At 43.6% G+C, this 23,836-nt stretch overlaps 1 protein-coding gene across 2 annotated transcripts; it reads right to left on the bottom strand.

Moving 5' to 3' along the window:
- Positions 1–3,023: 3,023 nt before the first annotated feature.
- ATP6V1E2 (ATPase H+ transporting V1 subunit E2) lies at positions 3,024–23,686 on the bottom strand. 2 transcript variants are annotated; one of them, XM_033124370.1, is made up of 2 exons: positions 23,596–23,686; positions 3,024–3,944 (listed from the first exon to the last, which is right to left on the bottom strand). In XM_033124370.1, the coding sequence occupies exon 2, from the start codon at positions 3,841–3,843 to the stop codon at positions 3,163–3,165; it is 681 nt and encodes a 226-aa protein (XP_032980261.1). In that variant the 5' UTR covers positions 3,844–3,944; positions 23,596–23,686; the 3' UTR covers positions 3,024–3,162. The 2 variants fall into 2 exon arrangements, with proteins under 2 accessions (XP_032980261.1, XP_032980260.1); XM_033124369.1 differs by lacking the exon at positions 23,596–23,686 and adding an exon at positions 7,562–8,226.
- Positions 23,687–23,836: the final 150 nt, after the last annotated feature.

The raw sequence follows: 23,836 nt of genomic DNA, 5'->3' as shown, positions 1-23,836 counted from the left end.
AAAGCCTCAAGTCCTCGACAAGTACAAGGATTTATGCAGGCGGGAGGAAGGGAGGTGGGAGTGGATAGGATATAGGTCACTGATTCTAATCTCTTCCAGCCTATGTATCAATGAATTTGACCTACTTCACAAAAGATCTGGGTAGATTATTTGGCATTTCTCCCTTGGGCGGATAAATTGCCACCAATGGAGCTTCTGCCTCCAGTCTCTCTCTCTCTCTAATGTGGCTTCCACATACAGTGACACTAAAATAATCTTTTGAAAGTCTAGCTCTCATGGTGTCACTCTTATTTAAAGTCCTTCAATGACCCTTCATCACCCACCCACCAATTCGTCTAACTCCTGAGCAGGGCCTGAAGCACCATGTAATCAGGCTCTGTCCATCTTTCTAGCCTCATCCATGGTCACTCCCCCCGCACCCCCATACTCATCACACCAAACTGCACATACCGTATTTCCCTGAAAAGAAGACCTAGCCAGACCATCAGCTCTAATGTGTCTTTTGGAGCAAAAATTAATATAAGACCCGGTCTTATTTTAATATAAGACCCAGTATAATATAATATAATATAATATAATATAATATAATATAATATAACATAACATAACATAACATAATATAATATAATATAAAACTGGGTCTTATATTAATTTTTGCTCCAAAAATTAATTAGAGCTGATAGTCCAGCTAAGTCTTATTTTCGGGGAAACACGGTAGTTCTTCTAACACAACTTGCTTTTTCACACCCCAGGGCCTTTGCTTATGCTTCCTTCCCACCACCTTTGCCTGGAGTACCTTCCACAACTCAATATCCAACACTCCAGAAGCCTTCTGTGACCCTCTCTTCCTGTTACTATATCCCCACAGTACCTTGTATATAGCACTAGGCTGGCATTTCTACACTGTATCATTTCCACGATTATCTTTTTATGTGTCTGTGACTAATAGAAGGACAGGACCAAATTGTATTCTTTGCAGCCTAGCACTTAGCACAGGGCCTAGCTCATTGTTGGCATTCAGAAAATGCATTGAATGACAATTTGCAACTCAAAAGAGCCCACATAGAAGACACCCTGTGAGGAGTCTGTCTAGCTGACAAACACCCCCTTTTTTTTGAGAACTGCCCCAAACACCAACTGGACCATAGGTGGACATCTGACCTGAGCTAGGCCAAATGGATGCCCTCTCAGAAAAGTGGAATTGACTCCACGAGAAGCAAATTTGTTTCTGGAACTACAATATGCAAACTTGGGAATATAAACTTTGTGGGGTATGCATACTCCACATTTAAACTGAAGAGTAGAGAAAGTCACTCCTTAAAGAAAGAAAATGAAGTGGCCAGATGATTTTAGACGGATTCTGATCCCCAATCCAGCCCTCTCCCGAGACCATGAGGGAGTCCTATCTCTAGGTTCTGGGAGACAACCCTGTTTACTAATAACCTGTCCCCTACTTTATGTGGGAGCTTCACAAAATTTCTGTTCCTTACACGTTCCTGACCACACAAGGCAACCTTCGCCCTTGGCAGAGTTACTTGGGGTTTTTTCCTTCAAAAAAAACTTTTATTTTAATACATACGTCACACTCGGGTATAAATTAGACTTTAAATCATCATATCCATGCAGAACTGACTACATATAATAACTTACAGGGCTCAATGAAAAATGAAAATGTATCCAGTGTTCAAAAGTTAAAGTTACTAAAGTTATTAAAATATAAAGCTTTTTCCGTTTTTCTGAAGTCTCTCTTTTTGACTAGTCATGGTGTTTATTTGTTATTTAATGTATAAGAAAATTAAATTTAAAATTTTAAACCATTGGCATGAATTTTACCATTTATCTCTATATTGTGCAACGCCCATATGTTGAATCACTGAAATTATGGTCTGTATTTCTTGGCTTCTCTTGGAAGATTCATCAAGCTGGCGGGAAGAGATGAGCCCAAGTGTCCCCCAGGCAATGAGCTGTCTGATGGAGAACTCTGTCAGGCATGGGATACTTTACAGGGCAAGTGCAGACCCTCCTAAGACCCTGACGTTCCCACCCTGAGACTCAGGCCCAGCAAGCCTGACAATGACTGCATCCTCTTTCCAATAGCCCCCAGGTCTATGTGCTATGCCATGGCTAGGGTCAGGAAAGCCCAGCTAGGCATCTCCTATTCCAATAGGCTGACAGCAGACAGGCGAACCCCAGGGTCTTTAAACCTCCACACTGGGATGTGCTCAGTATCTGACAGGTAAGAGACTCAGCCTCATTGAGTCACCTAATGAAGTGCCATGGAGCTGCCAGCCAGGGGTGAAGATGGCCACTATTATACCCATTCATAAGACTTTGCAGAACACGCAATGCACACCTCTCCCTGACCCTCCCTGCCTGCATGCCAGGCCATCACCAGGGGCAGAGGGCAGCAGTATTCACTGAGTGAGGGAAAGGAAGGGTGGATCTCGGGGGCACCAGGAAGCTGGGCAGTGGATGGCCAAGAACCCATCCCAGGGTGGTGGGTAGACTTCAAGAGTTGGCACCATGTATGAGCCAAGACTCTAAGCCCTGGCCCATGCTCCAAAGTCCCATGGGGATTCATTTACAAAACACATACACATTCAAAGATAAAAATTAAGACTATCAAGGCAGTAGCTACAGAGCATTAAATCCCAAGCACCAAGGTTTTCTAAGCAGAGAGCCCTGTGTGATTGCACTGGTTACATAGCCCATGAACTTGGCTCTGTACATACAAGGAAGATCTCTAAACCTCATTTAATAACATAAGTACAGGAAGTTGAAGCGAAAAAAGGAAAACACACTTCGTGTACATATTAAAGAAACTTGGGGCACTCAGATCCATAAGTCAAGTATACTATTCGCATCTCATCTGGAGGATGAGCTAAAGAATAGTTGTCTTTACTCCCTTCAACCCAGACTGCAGAATTGACCAGAAGCTGTGGTATTATGGATGAACTAGAATTAGATGTCTAAGCATTTAGTCAGGCTTTATTCCAAAGTATAATGCCTTTAGCTACTCAAAGGGTATATCATGAAAGAAGATGGAATAATATCAGAGCAACAAAGAAGAGGAAACATAACTAGTTTCCTTTGCCTTAATAACTTATGATGTTATGACCTAACAGTTCAACATGGCTTAACAGTTCAACATTTCCCAGAGGCTTATGCAAAAAACTTCCTGTTGGGATTGGCTCCAAATAAGGCCTTTCGTATTTCTGGCATCTTTTGCTCTGCTAAGAGATCCAGTCGACTTTCTAGGGTATTAGAAACCTTGATTCTCTGATTGCCACTGTAAACCTCCACACCTCCAGCTGCGTTCATAGGCAGGTGCACCTCTCGGTCAACTTGGACTTGCACATATTTTTGGGAGACTGCCATGTATTCAGGGATGGCTTTTTGCACTGCAGCCTCCACCAGGAGGTGGTCCTGTGGCCTACAGCGGACAATCACCACAGGCTCCAGCAGTCGGAACAGACCCTGGAGCACTAGTTTAAACAACAGCCCCTGGTAGACTTCTGAGTCTGCCACAATCATGCTGAGTCTCAGCTTTGCATCATTCAGTAACTCCGAGATGAGGTCATTTCGGGCTTTCAGGACTTCCAGCCTTGCCTGATTCCTCACAGTGGACATCTGGATTTTCTTCTGCTGCTCTATCTGCTTCTCCTTTTTCTCAAAATACTCCATAATCTTTAGTCGTTGGGTTTGCACAAGGCGTCCTTTCTCGATGTTGAATTCTTCCTCAGCCTTGGCATCTATTTCTTCTGCCTTCTCATTGGCTTCCTGTTCAATGAAAGCCATCATGTGCTTAATCTGCTTCTGCACATCGACATCACTCAGGGCCATGGCTGCTCCCAGAAAGGGAGGTGGAGGGAGAACTGGCAGATCTTCTGCTTCCTTTGCTTTAGGGCAGTTTCAGGAGTGTCTCTGGAGTTCCACTTCCTTAGCTGTGGAGTGTATAAAGGGAGGAAGGAGAGAGTCAGGGTCCAAAGGGAAGGATCATGAAGAACAGCTATCCACTGCTGAGGCCCAGAAAGGGAAAGCAACCTGTCCAAGGTGATACCGTAAAAGAACAAAGACTTGAACCTGGGCTCCTAGAGATCTGTCTCTACTACATTCACTACCTTCTTAGCATCAAACCACAATGAGATGATTAGGGCAGACCTAGTCCAGAAGTTTTCTAGTCAGCAATGGCTCAATGCTCAGGAAAGATTACTACAGATGCCACAGAAATAAAAAGAATTATAAGAGACTACTATGAATAATTATATGACAACAAATGGGAAAACCTAGAAGAAATGGATAAATTCCTAGAAACATACAATCTACCAAGACTGAACCATGAAGTAGAAAATATGAACATATCTACAACTAGTAAGGAAATTGAATCAGTAATTAAAAACCTTCCAACAAACAAAAAAGCCCAGGGCCAGATCATTTCATTGGAGAATTCTACCAAAAATTTAAAGAAGAGGGTGGCCGGTTGGCTCAGTTGGTTAGAGCGCAGTGCCCTTAACACCAACATCGCCAGTTCGATTCCCACAGGGGCCAGTGAGCTGCGCCCTCCACAACTAGACTGAAAACAATGACTTGACTTGGAGCCGATGGGTCCTGGAAAAACACACTGTTCTCCAATATTCCCCAAAAAAAATTAAAAAAAAAAATTTAAAGAAGAATTAATGCCAATGCCTCTCAAACTCTTCCAAAAAAAATCAAAGAAGAGAAAACATTTCCAAATTCATTTTATGAGTCCCATATTACCTTTATACCAAAGCCAGACAAAGACACTACAAGAAAAGAAAACTACAAGACAATATCCCTGATGAACACAGACGTGAAAATCTTCACAAAGTCCTAGCAAACTGAATTCAACACTGCATTAAAAGGATCATACACCAGGAACAAGTGGGATTTATCCCTGGGATGCAGGGATGGTTTAACATACAAATATCAATCAATGTGACAAACTAGGAATAAAAGGAAATTATGTCAACATAATAAAGGCCATATATGAAAAGCCCACAGCTGACATCACACTCAACAATGAAAAACTGAAAGCTTTTCCTCTAAGATCAAGAACACGGCAAGGATGTCCACTCTTGCCACTTTTCTTTAACATAGTATTGAAATCCTAGCTATAGCAATTAGGCAAAAGAAAGAAATAAAATGTATCCTAATTGGAAAGAAAGAAGTAAAATTATCTCTATTTCCAGGTGACATGATCTTATATCTAGAAAACCCTAACAGTGCCACCAAAAAAAAAATGTTAAAACTAATAAACAAATTCAGTTGCAGGATACAAAATCAACATATAAAAATCAGTTGTGTTTCTACACAAACAATGAATAATCCAAAAGGGAAATTAAGAAAACAATCCCATTTACAGTATCATAAAAAAAAAAAAAAAAAGCTAAGAATAAACTTAACCAAGGAAGCTAAATGCTTTTACACCAAAACCTACAAAATACTGCTGAAAGAAATGAAAGAAAACACAAATAAATGGAAAGACATCCCATGTTAATGGATTAGAAGACAATATTAAGATGTTCATACTATTCAAAACTATGTACAAATTCAATGCAATCCTTAACAAAGTCCCAATGGCATTTTTTAAAAAAATGGAAAAAGCAACCCTAAAATTCATAGAGAATTACAAAGGACCCTGAATAGCCAAGACAATTTTGAAGGAGAACAAAGCTGGAGGCCTCACACTACTGACTTCAAAACCTATTACAAATCTACAGTAATAAAAATAGTATGGTACTGGAAAAAAGACAGACTTATAGACTAATGCAACAGAACAGAGAGCCCAGAAATAAACATACATATATATATATATATATATATATATATATATATATATATATATATATATATAGTAAAATGATTTTTGACAAGGGTACAAGGACTACAGCATAAAGAAAGGATAGTGTCCTCAACAAACGGTGTTAGGAAAGCTGAATATCTGTGTGCAAAAGAAAGAAATTGGACCTTTATCTTACACTGTACACAAAAATCAACTCCAATGGATTAAAAACTTGAACATAAGACCTAAAATTATAGGACTCCTAGAAGAAAACATAGGGAAAGCCTTCATAATAACTGGTCTTGGCAATTATTTCTTGGCATGACCAAAAGCACAGGCAACAAAAGCAAAATAGACAAATGGGACTATATCAAATTCAAAATTTGTGCAGCAAACAATAAACATAGCAATAAGGCAAACTATGGAATAGGAGAAAATAGTGGCAAACTAGATATCTGATAAGGGATTAAACCGAAATATATAAGGAACTCCTAAAACTCAATAGCAAAAAAGAAAAGCAAAAAAAAAAAAAAAAATTTAATTAGCAAAGGACTTGAATGTAGACATTTATTCAAAGAAGACATACATATGCCCAAAAAGTATATGAGAAAGTGCTCAACATCACTAATTATCAGGGAGCTGCAAGTCAAAACAACAAAGATATATCACCTCACATTTATTAGGATAGCCATTATCCAAAAAAAAAAAAAAAAAAGGCAGCAGAAAATAAGTGTTGGAGAGAACGTGAAGAAATGGAAACACTTGTCCACTATTGTTGGGAATGTAAAAAGGAGTAGTAGCTATGGAAAACAGTATGAAGTCTCCTTTAAAAGTTAAAAATAGAACTACCATATGATCCAGCAATCCCACTTCTGGGTATTTATCCAAAAGAATAGAAAATAGGATCTCAAAGAGGTATTTGCCCTCCATTTTCACTGCAGCATTACTCACAATAGCTAAGAGGTGGAAGAAAACCTGTGTCCATTGACAGTTGAATGGATAAAGAAAATGTTGTATATACCACAATGGCATATTGTTTTGGCCTTAAAATATGACAAGGAAATTCTTTCATGCTAAATGAAATAAGCCAGTCACAAGACAAAGACTGCATGATTCCACTTAAATTAGGTATCTAAAGTAGACAAATTCATAAAGCAGAAAATAAAATGGTGGTTGCCAGGGGCAAAGGAGTTAGGAGTTGAAGTTCAGTGGGTATAGAGTTTCAGTCATGCAAGATCAAGTTCTAGAGATCTGCTATGCAACAATGTGCATATGGTTTACAATGCTAACAATACTGTACTGTAACTTAAAAATGTGTTAAGAGAGTAGATTTCCTGTTATGTGTTTTTTTAACACAATTTAAATAAAAAAATAAAGTGCTGCCCCAGAAAGATGCACCACTCACCAAATTTGGTGGAAAAATAACCCAGTGTTTGTGACAAAGACCAAGATTTTGGGTTCAACCTAACAAACTGTCATTGGAATTTAAAAAGAAAATGATTTATCCTACCCATTGCCCCATTATTTTAGAATGTAATATATTTTTCTAAACTGCACTTTTTAAAATAGAGCAAAACATTCTCTGATCCTAAATAAGACAGTCAATTAAATGGCTGGGGGGCGGGGGAAGGCTCCCTGGGTAATACTGCCGGTCACCAGCTTTGGAAACCACTGTCAATGAAAGCAGAGAGAGTGGGAGATCCAGGAAGCCGCAGGTTATGCGTGTTGAAAAATAAAATGTACCAGATGAGCCCTTACCAGTACCCTGCCAAAGGCCAGCCTTTGCTCTGGCGCCGGGAGTCTGCAGGCGGAATGTGGAACCTGGAACGCACACTGGAACCTGGCACTGTTACTTCCTTCTTTCTTCAGACGACCCTCGCAGGCTGCCCAAGCAGCTTGAACCCAAAGAGCCAGACTGACACTGGGGAAGGCTGGCCAAGTCTGCAAGGGGAGGCCAAGAGGGATTTCCTTGGCACACAGGCCATGCCAGGCTTTGCATGCTTGGAATCGCAATTAAGTTGACATATGGTGGACTTCAGGTGTGGGGTGGGCTCGCCTTAGCCAAGCCTTCAGAAATGGATATGCATGTGAACATGGGCAGCCAGTTTATTAATTTACTAATGAAAAATACAGCTGTCGTGTTGGCAGATCTTGGCCTTCTTTCCTGTACGTGAGTCGCTTGGGAAGATAAATCCAAAGGCGGTTTAACGAGAAACCAGAGCAAGTAAAATGTGCCAGATGGTCTTTAAGAGGGCCACACCCCCCACAGGGGCTAGTCTGCTCTTGTTGGTTAGGGAGGACATCTTCTGCAGGCCCAGATGGGGCTGACACGGGCATCGCCAGCTTCCATGAGATGGGCTCTGGAGTCAGACTGCCGGAATTCAGAGCCTAGTGATGTATTTACCATTTGTATGACAAAGCCGCTCACCCCTTGAAGCCTCAGTTTCCTCAACTGTGTAATGGAAATAATAATACCCCCACCACAGGATTGTTATGAGGATGAATTGAAAGAAATGAATGTTTAGCATAATGCTAGGCCATAGTTAATCGTCATGCTTGGTAGTTATTATTATCATCATTACTGTTACTTATTCTCTTTTCTCCTCTGCTTTATGCCTCATTCCTTCTCAGTCACTCTGTGTGTACAGAGTACCTGTGACTGATTTGGTTTGCAGTCTAAAGTAAGTGGAAATGCAGTCTAGTCTTGCTTCCTTGTATTAAATTTAGGAGCCCTGCTTGGAGTTTGGGAACCTCCCAACACTTCATGGCACCGTTCCCCACAGGCTCAGGTGGCTGGCCATATCCTTAGTGATGGTGGGTGAAGTCCCCAAATTCCAGGGCTCGTGGGCCTGGGTGGAGTCATCTCACAGACTGTCACACATCACAGTCCTGCCTCCTCCCACACACCTGCTACTAAATAGCTTATCAGTGCAGGGACCAGAAGGCAGCTGCAGGGTGGGGCAGGGTTAAAAGTCAGGGATTGAGCAAGTGTTTCTGCAGGAATTCGGGTACCCATGTAATGTGTCTGGCAGATGTAACTTCCAGTCTGTCTGGGATGGGGATTATGAGGCCACATGGGCCTGTGGCTTGAGCAAAACAACAAAACAAACTGAGAAATGTGAAACGCACCATGTCTGCTCTTGCGTGAGGGCCCAGACCCTTCTGATAAGATGAGGCAGGCTTGTGCTACAAGTGGCATCCCCGTTACCCACGTTTGGGGCCAGGACAGCATCTAGGGCCCTTCAAGACGGTCTTACTCCCATGAGCTATTCAGTAGCAGGGTCTCTTCATTGGCCCCCTAAACATGGCAGGCTCTGCCCCACCTAACAGCATCTGGTCATACGGGTCTCTCAGCTGAAATGCCTTCCTTTGCTCCTCTCCACTTACCTAAATACCACCTATACTTTCAGGCCCAGTTTGAGTCTCACCACCTCCTTGACCCCTAGAGTCCTCCTCATAATGACAGCATGGCCTATTTTCCAGATATAAGTCAGAGCTGGATTCAGTGTCATTTTTACAATTATTTTGCTTCTTCCAGGAAATTCCTTGAGGACAAGCATCAACGGGATGGGTGGAAATAGGCATAAATTGATTGGATTAAGGGCTGAGGGTTTGGGGAGGACTTTCTTTTTTTGTCTTTTTTATTGTGAAGTATAATATGCATATAGAAAAAGTGTATAGAACGTGAAGGTATAGCTCAATGAATTATTATGATATACAAATATCCTGTAGTCACCACTCAGGTCAAGAAATAGAACGCTACCAGCACCCCAGAAGCCCCTCCTTAAGACATGAAGGAGACATTTCAAAACTGGTGATTTTGGGGCGGCCGGATGGCTCAGTTGGTTAAAGCGTGAGTTCTCAACAAGGTTGCCAGTTCAATTCCTGCGTGGGATGGTGGGCTGTGTCCCCTGCAACTAAAGATTGAAAACGTTGACTGAACTTGGACTTGGAGCTGCGCTGCGCCCTCCACAACTAGATTGAAGGACAATTACTTGGAGCTGATAGGCCCTGGAGAAGCACACTGTTCCCCAATATTCCCGAATAAAATTTAAAAAAAAAAAAACAACTGATGATTTTGTATTCATGGCCATAGGAGGGGTCCTTGGTGGAAGTGTGAGCTTAGAAATCTGCCTTCATTGGCCCTTCTTCCTTGCCTACGAGAGAGCCTGTGTGCACCGTGGGGAAGTGTAGAATCCACGGCACCATGAGAGGGAGGACGGGCAGGCAGAAGTGCTCGATGGGCAAAACATGTCCGTCAGTCTGGAGCCCTGCCCAGACCCTGAAACAACTGTTCTTCATTCCAGCTAGGATTTGTGAGTCTGAGGGCAAATATGTCTGGGAGTGGGCTCCCTACCCCTGGCCAAAAGAGAGGTAACCCAACTTGGACCTCCACACACGTAGAGATTGCAGAGTGAGGAAGGGAAGGGGCTTTCCAGGGCCTGGAGCACTGGGCAACTCGCACGGCCCAGGACGTAGGTAAGGCAATTTAGAGAAATACTGTGTCCTTTGGGAGATTTTAAATGCTAAATATGTGGGAAGAAGGCATTCCTTTTTTTGTCTTTCAAGAAATACTTGATGAACAGTATTATTCTACATTACATGCCAGGCACTGTGTAGGCGTTGGAGATAGAATAGAGAAGACAGATACCAGCCCTGCCTCACCAGCCCATGATGTAATGGGGGAGAGGAACCCCTAAGCAGATAACCATGTGACAGTGTGGGATGCTAGGAACCAGAGGTTTCAAGAAAACTAAGTGAAGGAAGGGATCCGGGCCCTGATTCTTCTTCCAAGTTCATCCCAGGCTCTTTTACAATGTATTGTCCTACAGACAGGTAAGCCCTAACATGGGTAACAAACCATCACTCACAGATGCCTTCACTCGGACACAAGTCCCCTGGAAAGGGTAGCAAGTTGATGGTATTCATTAAGAAGAATTTATACAAATAGACAAGAATCGAATGAGTCTTTATGGACACCTGACTCTATAGGCAATACCTTTGGGTGTCCACAGAGAACCATGGTTCAGAAATATGGAACGGTATTTGGCACCCAAAAGGGGATAGTATAAGATCCAGGAATGGACACAGGTTGAGTGGCTGCAGGCTTCAGCTGCAGGCGTGGTCTGGTGGGCAAGGGATCAATCCAGGAGGGCAGAGTGAAGACAGGCATTGAGGGACTGACCATCTTGATAAGTAGAAAGAGAGGGTGAGATTGTCTAGACGGGGAGAATGCTGTGGGCAAAGGACAGCGGTGGGGACCTGTAGGAGGTCTGGTTGAGAGACCACATTGGTTTGGCAGCAGCAGACAGGCCTGCAGTGGCCGTGGCAGGGAGCAGGGTCCAGAAAGCCAGTTTTAGTTCAACTGGGGAAGGTGTGAAATGTCAGACTGAGATTGGGTCATTAGGCAAAGGAGAGCCATCAAAGGCTTCTGAGCAGGATTGAAACTTGGCCAAACCTGGGTGTAGGAAGATTAGCCCGGTGGTGGCGGAGGCAAGAAGTCTGGCTATAAGCCAAATGCCAGGTGGAGTCTGTGTGTGGATGAGGGCTTAGATAAGAACACAGGAAGGGAGGCTTTGGGATGGAAAAAGATGTGGTACAAGAGCCAGATGGCAGGTCTGATGACTTAGAGTCAGGCCCTGGCGGTGCCTGCTGCACCTCCACTCACAGAGCCGAGCAGCTCAGCTCAGGGTGAGGATGAGGGAAAGCAGGCACTAAGCACCCTGCTGCCTCCGGAGCAAACTGAGGAAAGACCAACAAGAGCCACAGAGAGGCAATGGTCTGGACATAGAGGAAGACACCCAGACAGAAAATCAGAAGTGACCAGAGAGCTTTGTCTCTGCTTCAGTGCTGATGAGTAAGGGGCCATATACAGTTATATATATATATGATATTCAGAGTGTGCCAAAAAAATGTATACACATTTTAATAAAGGAAAAAACTGTACTAAAATTGTAATACTCAATATATACCAACAACGAAAGATGAATACACGTCACGTTTGACTCCTGCAATTACAAGAGGTGCTCAAAGTGGTTACCATCAGCATCCAGACACTTCTGATGACGGCGAATTATTGCTTGAGCAACATAGACCACAATGTTCACTTGTATACATTTTTTTTTTTTGTTTGGCACCCCCGGGATATACATATACATATATATATATATATATATATATATATATATATATATATATATATATATATATATAAAAATTTATTTGGTACAGCCACTATGGAAAACAGTATGGAGGTTCCTCACAAAATTAAGAATAGAGCTACCACATGACAAACAGTATTATTCCAAAGACCTCCTACAGGGGCCAGGCAGGTCAGATAAAGGAGAAAACCAGGTAGGGCAAGAGATATTTCTCCTCAAATAATTTACATTAAGAATTCACACCTTAATTTCTCTTTTTCAAACCTCTGCAGGAAGGTTACTTGAAAGCAGTCAGGTTCTCCCCAAGAACAAATTGCTTAAAGTTGCATAGCTAAAAGGTTTTCAATCATGGTTTCCCCAAAAAGATTCCATCCTCGTCTAAAGGGCCCAGACTTCTGCCGCCTTAGGAAATGTGGACTTGGGGTCATACGATCTGATATTTTATAGAAGTTGGAAATACCATTTTAAAAGTAAAATTCATCCATTTTCTTTGTTTTACTGAGGTAAGATATACATAACATACATTTTTACCTTTTAACCGCCAAGTAATGATCAATGGCATTAAGTTCATTGACATTATTGTGGAACCATCACCACCATCCATTTCCAGAACTTTTTCATCTTCCCAAACTGAAACTCTGTACTCATTAAACACTAACTCCCCATTCCCACCTCCCTTCAGCCTCTGGCAACCACCGTTCTACTTTGTTTCTCTATAAATTTGACGACTGTAGGTACCTCATATAAGTGGAACATTCAATATTTGTCTTTTGTGATGGGCTGGTTTCACTTAGCATGTTTTCAAAATTCATCCATGTTGTAGTATGTGTCAGAATTTCCTTCCTTTATAAGGCCGAATGACATTCCCTTGAACTTACATGTCCCATTTTGTTCATACATCTGTGAATATTTGGGTTGCTTTCATCTTTTGGCCATTGTGAACAATGCTGGTAGGAACATGGGTACACAAATACCTGTTTGAGGCCCTGCTTTCAATTCTTTTGGGTATATACCGAGAAGTAGAATTGCTGGATCACGTGGCAATTCTGTTTAATATTTTGAGGAACTGCCATACCATTTTCTACAGCAGTTGCACCATTTTACAATCTCACCAGCAATGCGCAAGGGTTTCAATTTCTCCACACCCTTGACAACATTTGTTATTTTCTGTTTTCTGCTTGTTTGTTTGTTTTATAACTGCTAATACCTAATGGTATGAAGTGGTATCTCCTTGAGGTTTTGATGTGCATTTCCCTAATGATTAGCGATGTTGAACATCTTTTCATGTGCTTATTTGCCATTGGCATATCTTCTTTGGTAAAATGTCTAGTCAGGTCCTTTACCCATTTTTTAATCAGGTTGTTTGTTGCTGTTGTTGTTGAATTGTAGTTCTTTATCCCTCTGTGGTCCTAAGCACTCACTTCCAGTTGCAAACCAGACAGCCATCCAGCAAACAGAGCCCTACAGAGGGGTTTTTCAAAGAGTGGGCCATGCAGCCAAATGGAATAGAAAAATCTAGAGATCATTACAGGTAATAAGGTTAAATGTTGTGTAGTCAAACTTTTACTTCCTATATGTATATGTCTAGATGTATACATGTATGTATATATGCATAGATATATATAACAAGCACATTTGTATATATTCTGATTCACAGTGAAAACTGCATCTGTTAATGTGAGGGGCAGTACAAAACTTTTGAGAAACACTGGCATCAAGTTAACTGAATCCACCTTCTTCAGAAAGCAGTTAAGCAACCATCTGTTGTTAAGCAGAGCTTTGGAAGATCTCACTTAATCCACCTTTCAAAGTATTCACCCTTCAAAATAGGCCTCTTATATGGTGGGGGTGGGGGTGAGTGGGAGCGGTCTGAGATTCCAGTTATAATACATGATGTATAAGCAGTTTACATGGCTAATGTTTACTGAGCATGCCCCATGTTCTGGGTGGTTACGGGATGCCATGGTATGGTAATTCCTCCAAGGCAGGCCCCACTTCCCCCTCTGCATCCCAGGAATGACATCTGAGGGTAGGAACCAGGCTGCTCCTGAAATAGGAAGTCTCCCTCTTGGCCTCCAATGTCTCCACGGGCAGCAGCTTAGTGTCATAAGAAGTGCATTAGAACTGTTCAGGTTTCAGCCCTGATGTCACTCAGAGGCTGGGCAATCTGGATAAAAGCTCAAAATCTACCTGAATTCCATCCAGATAAAGACACAAAGGCTCATCTGTAAAATAAGGATGTTAATGAGGAATTCTGCTGCTTTCTCAATGGAGCTGTGAAAGCCAAATGATGCAAGGCTAGAACGGTTTTGTAAAGTGCTACTGAATGTCAGGTGTCATTCACAAACACCCCACCCCTCATTCTGCCCTTCCTAGAACCACACTCCTTGAGGTGCTTGTGGAAAGGTAGGTCTGGACCAGAGGATAGAGCCCCAGGAAGCCTCCAGGGTACTGAGAGTTAGTATGAGGTCCGCAAGGAGCCTCAGGACACAAGCCCTTCAAAGAGAAATGGTTGGCTAAGCCTCCAGCCTATGAGCCAAGGGCAAGGACAGCCTCAACAGAGCTCAGATGCTCTGCTTGCTCAGAAACACACCGTCCTCACTCAGCTCAGGGCACATATTCAGATGCCAAACATTGCTTTAATATTGACTTAATTCTCACTGCGATAGGTCGTAGCCTCACCTCTACTGAGACATACAGCTCAACCCCTGACACAGGGAGTTTTCTGGTTTGCAAGGAAGAGAGTATATTCACCAAACTCTGCTCCTCATCATGAGTGGGACTTCCATGATGACCTCATTGGGGAAAGGACTATTTCTGACTCATCTTAATACTTCCCACAGAGTCCAGTAGACAGCAATTGCTTAATAATAAGTTGGACCTATAGATGAATAGATGGTGGTGAGGAAAGAAGTCTCCCCTATAGACTACCACAACCTCAGGAATTTGCAACCCTCTTTCAGAAAAAAGAGGGAGGAATGGGGAGATGGGAACAGGAACAGCAGTGGCCTGCCCCAGAGGGACACCTCCTCCAGTCCTGCCCACATTCCTGGAACACAGAACTCAACAAAATCTTTAAAAATGTAAGTTATTTCAGTGAATTCCCTCAGTCCTCTCGTGGAGTCTATTATACTCAAAAGGTAACTTGAAGGTCCAGGAAGACTCCCACAATCCTAACATATCCTGTAATCTGAGATGGCACTCAACCTAATTAACAGTGAACCAATCAGAGTAGTCCTGCCTGCCTCCGTTGGAACAGGGTCCTGAAGGCCTCTTGCTCCGCCGAGCATTAGCCCTTTATGTTGAATCAGGAGGTCAGAGGGAGCCAGGGAAAGGTCTGGGGTGACTGGAGCACCTTGGGGAGGAGGACTCAGGGCAGGGAACATTTACCAACCAACATGAAATTATTTCAGTTATTATACAACCTGTTCGGCTACACTATTGAAAAGGTTTGAAGGTTCGGCTTATCCCTGTGGCATCTGCTGGAAATTCCCACCTTCTACCAAAGGCCTCAGCAATACATAGGTTAGGACACAGCTACTGTGTTTCTTGTTTTGCTTTAGTTCATTAGTCTTTTTCTCTGTGTGCTTTAGTTTGGATAGTTTATATTGCTATGTCTTCAATGTCACAGATTTTTTTTTTTCTATAATGTCTAATCTGCTGTTAAGATCAGCCAGTGAAATTTTCCTTTCAGGTAGTCTTCAATTCTAGAAGTTCAATTTGGTAACTTTTTTATATCTTCCATTCCTCTCCTCCCGCTCTTTACATTTTCCTTTAAATTCTTTTGTATATTTATAATTCCTTTTTTAATCCTTGTCTGCTAATTCCATTACCTCTGTCATTTCTGGGTTTGTTTCTATTGACTGATTTTTCTCCTGACCACATTACCCTACTTATTTGCACGACTAGTAATTCTTGACATTCTGAATTTTATGTTGTTGAAAGTCTGTATTTTGTTGTTGTCCTTTTAAAAATGATGAACGTTGTTTTAGGTGGTAGTTATGGTAATCGTAGATTAACTTTTTCTTTATGAGGTTTGTTTATAAATTTTGTTGGGGGACAGAGTTACTTTTATGCTAGGGCTAATTTAGCCCTTCTACAAATGCTAACCCTTCTAGAGTTTTTACTGAATCCTCTGGACATTCTATGAGGTCTCTTCCTGTTGGCTGGTTTGAAACTCAAACATCTCCCCGCCCTGGGTGAGCCATGGAAACCAATCAGCTCATGCTCCCCGCCAGTTCTTTGCCTGGCACTGTGGAATTGTAGGTGCATATACAATTTAGTATCAGCAGCAGACTCAAGAGGATCATGTTGGAGCTTTTTGTGCTGCTTTACTCCCTCGTCTCTGGTCTTCCATCTTGAAATTCTCCTCATCTACCTCCTCAACTCAGCAAACCACTGTGGTCTGCTTTGGTTTCCCCTCACTGTTCTGCAATTCAGAAAGTACTTCTGGCTGAAACGGTGATAGTAGAGCTTGCCCCATTTGTTCTTTTTTTTTTTTTTTTTCAGGAATCATAGTCTTGTGCTATGTGCTGTCCGCTATCTGAAAACAGTGGTTTTATATATTTTGTGCAATTTCCAAGTTGCTTACATTAGAAGAGTATTGTAGGATGAATGTGTCCCCCCAAAATTTATATGTTGAAACCGAATTCCCCAAGTGTTGGTGTTAGTAGATGGGGCCTTCTGGAGGTGATTAACTCATGAGGGCAGAACCCTCATGAATGGGATTAGTGCCCTTAGAAAAGATGCCCAACAACATTCTCTAGTCCCTTCCACTACGTGAGGGCCCAACAAGAATTCTTCAGCTCAGAAGAGGGCCCTCACCAAAGCATGCTGGTACCCTGATCCTGCACTTCCAGTCCCTAGAACTATGAGAAACACATTTCTGTTGTGTATAAGCTACCCAGTCTATGGTATTTTGTTGTAGCGGCTGGCATGGACTCAGACAGCAGGTAGGTCTAGGACCAGTTCCTTGGGTCCAGCAGAAATGGGAACCTCTGCGTGAAGCACATTCACTATAGTGATCTGCTCCTCCAACCCCTTCTCAGGAGGCTGGGTTGCAAGCCTCGGAAGCTATCAGTGGCTGACTGAACGGAAAAGGAACTTCAAAGGATCATATGTAGCTCACAGGACAGTGGGAGGGCTAGAGACGCTGCTCAGGACTGTCTTTATAGGAACTGTGCCCAACACGTCTCAGGAACTGCTCTAATAAGGAAACCACTTTTGGTACCATTGCTGCCATCAAACTCTAAACAATCAGTGTGTACAGCTGTCACTTCTGCACCAGGAACTCAATTATACCACAACCGCCACCACGGCCTACCCTTATGTGCCACTTCCTGTGTCAGTTATTGAATTGTATACCCACCACTAAAGCTGCAGCCTCCAGAGGGAGTGTGCCCTGTACTTAACTGTAGTTGCAATAGCTCTTGAATCTGACGAGGAAACCAGGACTGTAATTTTCAGCTGCTATAAGGGACGATCTTTTCTTCCCACCAAGACTCTCAAAGTGAGAGATTCCCCAGATTCGAAATGTGATCGTGATGCTTGGTAGCCAAAACATGCACTTTAAAGGAACAGCCATAAGTGAGTCTTGGATGGTTTCTGGCATTCTTAGTACTGAAGCGTGGAATAACATCATTAATTTCATTGCTGGAAGAGGGGTCTGTGATTCAGTCTCCTTTGAGCTTATGAGAGGGGCCACTCCCAGATCATTTGAATATTCCACACAGTAACCTCTGAGGAAGTGTCCTTTCCTATAGCCCAGCAATGAGTGCCAATACCATCAGTTAATAACAACTGGTCTCCTGACCTAACGTTGTAGCAGAAGACAGAAATGAAGATAGCAAAACATTATTAAGGGAGCTTGAGCCAAAATTCTGAAGCTGGGGCATACTTTGCAGTTTCTGTTATGAAACGGGGAAAGAGAACTAGATGCATTCTAGAAGCATAACTAGAAATGAAAACCAAGTGACCCAATCTTATGGGATTTATTTATCACTATGATCATTAGGGACCACTGATCTTTAAGAAATTGCTGCAGTGTTTAAGGCATTAATACCTTAGCTCAAAAAATTGTGCAATGTACATTACATTTGAGCCCTAAGAGAAAGGGAGGTTTTAGAAGTGGGGAGAAAAAGAGGAACAGGTACGGCATAAAGCAAGATGCTATAAAGGTGAGCCAAGTGGAGTCTGGAAAGCAGGAGAGCCCTGAAGAGTGAAGAGGCAGTAGTCTGAAGATACTGGACATGTGTGGAGGGAATAAGCGTTAATAGAAGAACAGGGTGAAGCAGAGAAAAGGATGATAACCATTTTACCTCCTTACCAACGATTCTAAGAAGGAGGTTCAGAGAGGAATAAGAGTACCTACTATAGGCCAAGAATTAGGGATTCAGAGTGAGCATGGATTCATGTATTGACAAACCAACTGACTAAAATTTGGAATAAATCATGGATTTCACTTGGATCTTTCTTACCTTCCTCTTCCCTCAAAATCTGCTTCTTTTCTAAAGTTCTTTATTTACTGTGCAGCTCGGAATGGGGGTGTGGCATAGCACACCCGGTGAGCTATGACCCAGATGTAATAGCTGGGTGCCTCCCCAGAGTGCATTTCCCCCCAATACCTGCCACCCACTATACAAGAACCCTATTCTCTAAGTGGAATAAAACTCTGGCCTTGGGGTGGACCCTGATAGGCCCATATCAATAGAGTCACAGTAATGGTTTCAGGGATGGGCAGTGGTCCAGACCTAAGGCAACAACCATATGACGTTCTGCTGGCCACCACGATTGGTTCAGGGATGAACTAATCTGATTTAATCAGAGGAAATCCAAGATTTTAGTTTAATGAGTGGGTCTAGAGAAGGTCTCTCTCCTGGACAGTGTGGTGAATGGGTTGTGAGGCCTGATCCTGATACAACCATTTTGCTTCTAAGAGAGAGCGCAATGAAAGGAAGAAGTTGACCCAAGAAGAGAAAAACTGAAAAAGTGTAGAAAAAAATAGAGCCAGAGCTTTGATCAAGCCATACCTGAAGTTTGAGCTACTTTTGGATGTTTCAGTTAAAGAAGTCTATACAGTTATTTTGCTGTTGAAGCCAGTTTGGATTGACTTCTATTCCTTGCAACCCAAAGCATCCTAGTCACATCAAATGATCTATTGGAATCCATTTTGCCATTTCTTGGATAGATGTGAGGGAACACAAACAAAATGACAAAAATGAGTATATTTTAGAATCTTACTGTCCTGGAGTTCTACTCTCAGCTTGATTTACGCAGTTGGTTGCACGGTTAGGAATCAATAGGAGATGGGAAAGATTTAAAAACTGAGGAAGAAGCCCAAAGAAGAAGTAGAAAGGGTAAACACAGAGGAGATTAAAAAGGAAAAGAGAGAGGGAGAGAAAATTGATGGAATCAAAACATAGAAGCCTTCGAGTTATCCTAGGTCTTCTCCTGCTGTGTTATCAAGCCCTGAAGATTCTGATATCTAAATATCCCTGGTACCCACGGCCGCCTCTTCCTTTTTCTGAACCATGCTTGTTCAGACCCTCATGATTTTTCTCTTCTTCACTCTCTCTGCCTTCACTTTCATCCCCTCAAAATCCATTTTCTACACCACTCCCAGAGTGACAAAATTCTCTATACATTTTCTTCTCAAATGACAACTCTAAACTTGTCATTTTCTTACTGAAACACTTTTGATGCTTCCTTGATACGGAAAATGGGAAATAACATGAGCTTTGAAGACAGATCATTTTGAAAACTAGCCCTGCCACTTAACAGCTGTGGGACTGGGAAAATTTCTTAATCTCTCTGCACGTCACCTATCTGAACTCCAGTGATAATACTATAATGGTCAGGATTTCTTTGGTTACCAGTGACAGAAAACTAACCCATACTCACTAGGCAAAAAGAGAAGGGGGGACTTATTAACTCAAGTGACCAACTGCAGAACAGTAGCGCAGCAGGGTCTTGGGAATACCCAGAAGTAGGAACTCACAAATGGCCTGTATCTATCTTTGGAGCTGGTTAGAAGGGGGCTTTATCTCTCCATTTTTTATTCTCTCTGCATTTTAGCTTCATTTTCTTGGATGGGCTTTTTTATGAATGGCTGAAACATGAAACATGAAAGGCCAACAGTTTCCAGGCTCACATCTTCCAGTTCAGTAAGTAAAAGAGGGGAGACTCCTGTTTTGAATCTTAAATTCAAACCTTTCAAGGATGGCTCAGACTGCCCCATCTTAGATCAGCTACCTACCCCAGGGCTCCTCAACAGGGGTCGGGGGCAGGCTGTATAAGAAGATGGCGCCTTCCATTTAAACCACATGATCACAGAGACTAAATTAGAAAGAATATTTAGCAGAAGCAAATGGTGCTGTTCTGGACAGACAAACAAATACTCTCTACAAACTTTATCTTGCATGTTGCTTTGGAGGTGAAACAAGATGCCCTATAAAAGCGAGCATCAAATACTCAGGACAGTGCCTGGGCATAGCATACAGCCAAGTACACAGCAGATGTCCTGCAAGTTCTCCTTTCCTCCCTTCATCACATTCTCATTCCCAGAGCCACTGTTTACCTAGATAGTGCCTTTGTCTTCTGCTAAGTAGAAAACGGTGCCCCTCTCTGGGTGGACGCAGCCCTATGGGCACAGGTTTGACAAACCAGAAGTCATATCTGTGATAAGAAAAGAATGCTCCTTCTTCCAATGAACACAGCCTTGAGCCAGGGTTATGGCTTTGTGGATGGATGTCAAGTGGGCCAGATTTCTCCCTTTACCTTTGTACGGTGCTCAGACTGCACAGACCAGGAGGGTTCCTGCACGCTCCTTAACAAAGCTTTCAGACGCCCAAGGACTGGCTGCATTTCAGTTCCCAGTTAAACACAAACCAGTTCCTCTGCACCACTGATCCTGCACTCTGTCCACCCTAGATGGCTCATCATTCCCAAGAGGTTGCGTGCTTGTTCCTTCTTGCTGTGGTCTGGGGCTGTGTTTCCCAGGCACTCTTCTCTTACTCCTATTAGCCTCTTAAACCCCAGCCCAACGACACCCCCTTGTGCAAATCCTTCCTGAGCACATCCAGAGCCAGCCAGGTACTAACAGCCTCCCCTTCACTTCCAAAAGCCTGTCCTTTATCCTCTACCACACCACTGATCACATTATACAGTAATTATCTGCTCATCAGTTCCTTTCCACCTCTCCCTCCAGCGACTGTGGCTTTCCAGCTCTTTGTCCCCTGCCCAGGCATAAAGCCTGGCATCTAGCAGACCCCAATAAATGCTTGTGAAATGAAATACTCAACGAAGGGTAGGAACTACAGGAAAAAGAGAAGGCTAAGGAGAGGTTTCACTGTCCTCACACAGACCGATCAATGTGTTTTGACATTTGCATTTGACACAAAGGAAGGAAATTGAGCACAGAGCCTATAGGAGGCTTAGAAACAGTTGCTTTCTGTTCCCCAATCCCTGAAATTTGAGGACTTTTTTAATCCACTTGAGACACTGTCTTCTTTGCACATAGGAAGGTGAGATTTATGTGAAGATCTGTTTGGTCTTTCCAGCTAACCCATTCATGGGCCCACCTGGGTCATCCAGGATAATTCTCCCCTTCCACTTCACACACACACTGGTGGAATCAGCCCAGAGCGCTAAGCATTACTGGCAATCAGTTTTGGCTTTTCTACGGGCCAAAGGAATGAGATCACTCTCACCAATGAAGTCACCACTGCATGATTCATCTGACATCAGTTCCTCACGTGGGGTGCTCTGATATTCCCAGAGCTTCTCCCAGAGCATCCAGGACCTGGGGTCCCTGATATTTTTCAAGGTTCTGGAGCTGATCCTCCAGCTCTCTGGATCCCTAGTAAATGTCTGCCCCTCTGAGGACTAGAGTAAGAACTGGGAGGCTGGAGCCCTGAATAGGAAGTCTCCAGGAAGCCTCCATCCTCCAGGCCTGGGGCAGACCTCCTCATCCCTTATAAAGGCCTTCCCCATGTCTCCATCAACTGCTTCTCCTCTTGTTCCAAGGCTATTACTGGGAGTTCTCAGAACACATTCCAGAGGGCCCTAGAGTTTCAAGGCTGAGACCTGATCTTACTCTTATGGATGAAATCACATTTATAGATGAGAAAGCCGTGGCCTAGAGAAGTGGCATGCTTAAGGTAACACTGTTAACTAGCATCAGAGATGGGACAAAATGCACTCTCCTGGCTGAGTGTACTCCAGTAGCCCCTTAACCTCTTCTGATAGACCCTCCTTTCAGAATAGTGATCCCAGCAATTGCCTGAAAAATGGTATTGCAGGCAAAGGGAGCCAGTCCTCCTTTCTTCCCCTCTAAGCAGCAGCAGAAACTGGTCTTAAACCAAGACCTGACTTCAAAGCTGCCTTTCTTAACCTGTCCTTCAGTACATACAAAGTTATCTTTCGGATTCCTTGCTTAATCTAAGGCAGCAGGCATTGCAAATGCCCACACTCAGATGCACATGGAGGGGTCGGGTGAGATGTGGCCTGGGACTCCACAGGGAACTTCCAATCATCCAGGAAATCTTCCTGCGACAACAGAAATCAGATTTCCGGTTTGAGAGTTGAGGACTGAAGAAGTGGGGCGTGGGGATATAGCAGTGAGTATTTCGCAAAGTGTGCTCCAAGTCCTTAAATGCTGGAGTTAGGGAAGCCTTTGGGATAACCACTTCAGCTCTCTAGGTCTGTTTGCTTACCTACAACGTAAGGGAGATCTAAGGAAGATGATCCAGTTGACCTGTGTGCTGCTTCTCAAGGCAGCATTTTCTAATCCTGTGAATCGATGATAGGAAGTGATTTATCTCAGGTCAGCTGTGGGGGGGGAGGGGGAGAGGAGGGAGGTGTACTCACTCTCCCCTACCTCACTCCCCTAGTGCCTAATGTTCAAAGCAGTACTGTTGGCCAGTGAACTGGATCTGGCCAGCCAAGTGTTTCCAAGCTTTGCCCAGGAAGGGGTTGCCACCTGGATCACAGGCCAAGTGTTAGAGCACAAGAGTGTATCACTCCTCAAGGATCACAACCTAACAACACCTTCCAGGGACACTGCAAGGGGGCTTCAGAGAATGTCGCCTCCAGGGGAATACAGGTACATTTGTCGCATTCAGAGCCAGCAGTGTCTCCCTTTTCTGGCTGGTTGCGGATGCTTCAGTGATTCAAGATGCTGTAATTTCCTTAGTCACCAGTTTCATAGTAAATGATTCAAGCCTCTGCTGTGAACGGCATGGGTGATGGTGGGAAGGGGGCCCAAGCAATAATCGAAGAGTACCTACTTTCCAAGTCAGGGACCACCACCACTCCTCTCCCATCACCCCGCGCGCCTTCAAAAAAATTTTTTTTAATCTTCTTGTCTTTTCTTCCTTTCCTATTTCTAGAGCAGTTGTGCATTTAGAGGCCGATGGGATGGATCTTGCCTACCGGGTGGAGTTTAAATCTATATGTACAATTTTGCATGAGTATTGCGTCATTGGAGTCGTCGTGGGTCCCCCATGAGGCCTCCACGTCTTCTCCCAGCAACCGGGCCTTTGGACGCTTCCGGGCGCTGCGGGCACTTTCGAGAGGAACCCTCGGCTCCTCCCAAGCGCTTCCCTCCCCACTCCCTCCTCCAGCCTCACCTACCTCCCCTCCCTCCTCTTCGGCTCCTCCTCCACGCCCCCTCTCCGCTGCCCTCGCGGGGAGTCAAGCTAGGGTGAGCCGGCAGGGCCGAGTGGCTGCTGCGGGCGGGGTGCAGGGCGCGGGGCGCAGGAGCCCGCATTTGGGGGAGGTGCCTCGGCCCGCCCTCTTCCTGGGCCCTGCGGGGAGGGGGCCGGGGCCGGCGCGGCGCGGGGCGGGCAGAGCCGCCTGGCCCCTCCCCTCTCTG

The sequence above is a fragment of the Rhinolophus ferrumequinum genome, chromosome 13, assembly GCF_004115265.2.
Source record: "Rhinolophus ferrumequinum isolate MPI-CBG mRhiFer1 chromosome 13, mRhiFer1_v1.p, whole genome shotgun sequence".
Taxonomy (NCBI): domain Eukaryota; kingdom Metazoa; phylum Chordata; class Mammalia; order Chiroptera; family Rhinolophidae; genus Rhinolophus; species Rhinolophus ferrumequinum.
Note: the sequence above shows the minus strand (reverse complement) of the source record. Positions and strands in the feature narration are given on the sequence as shown.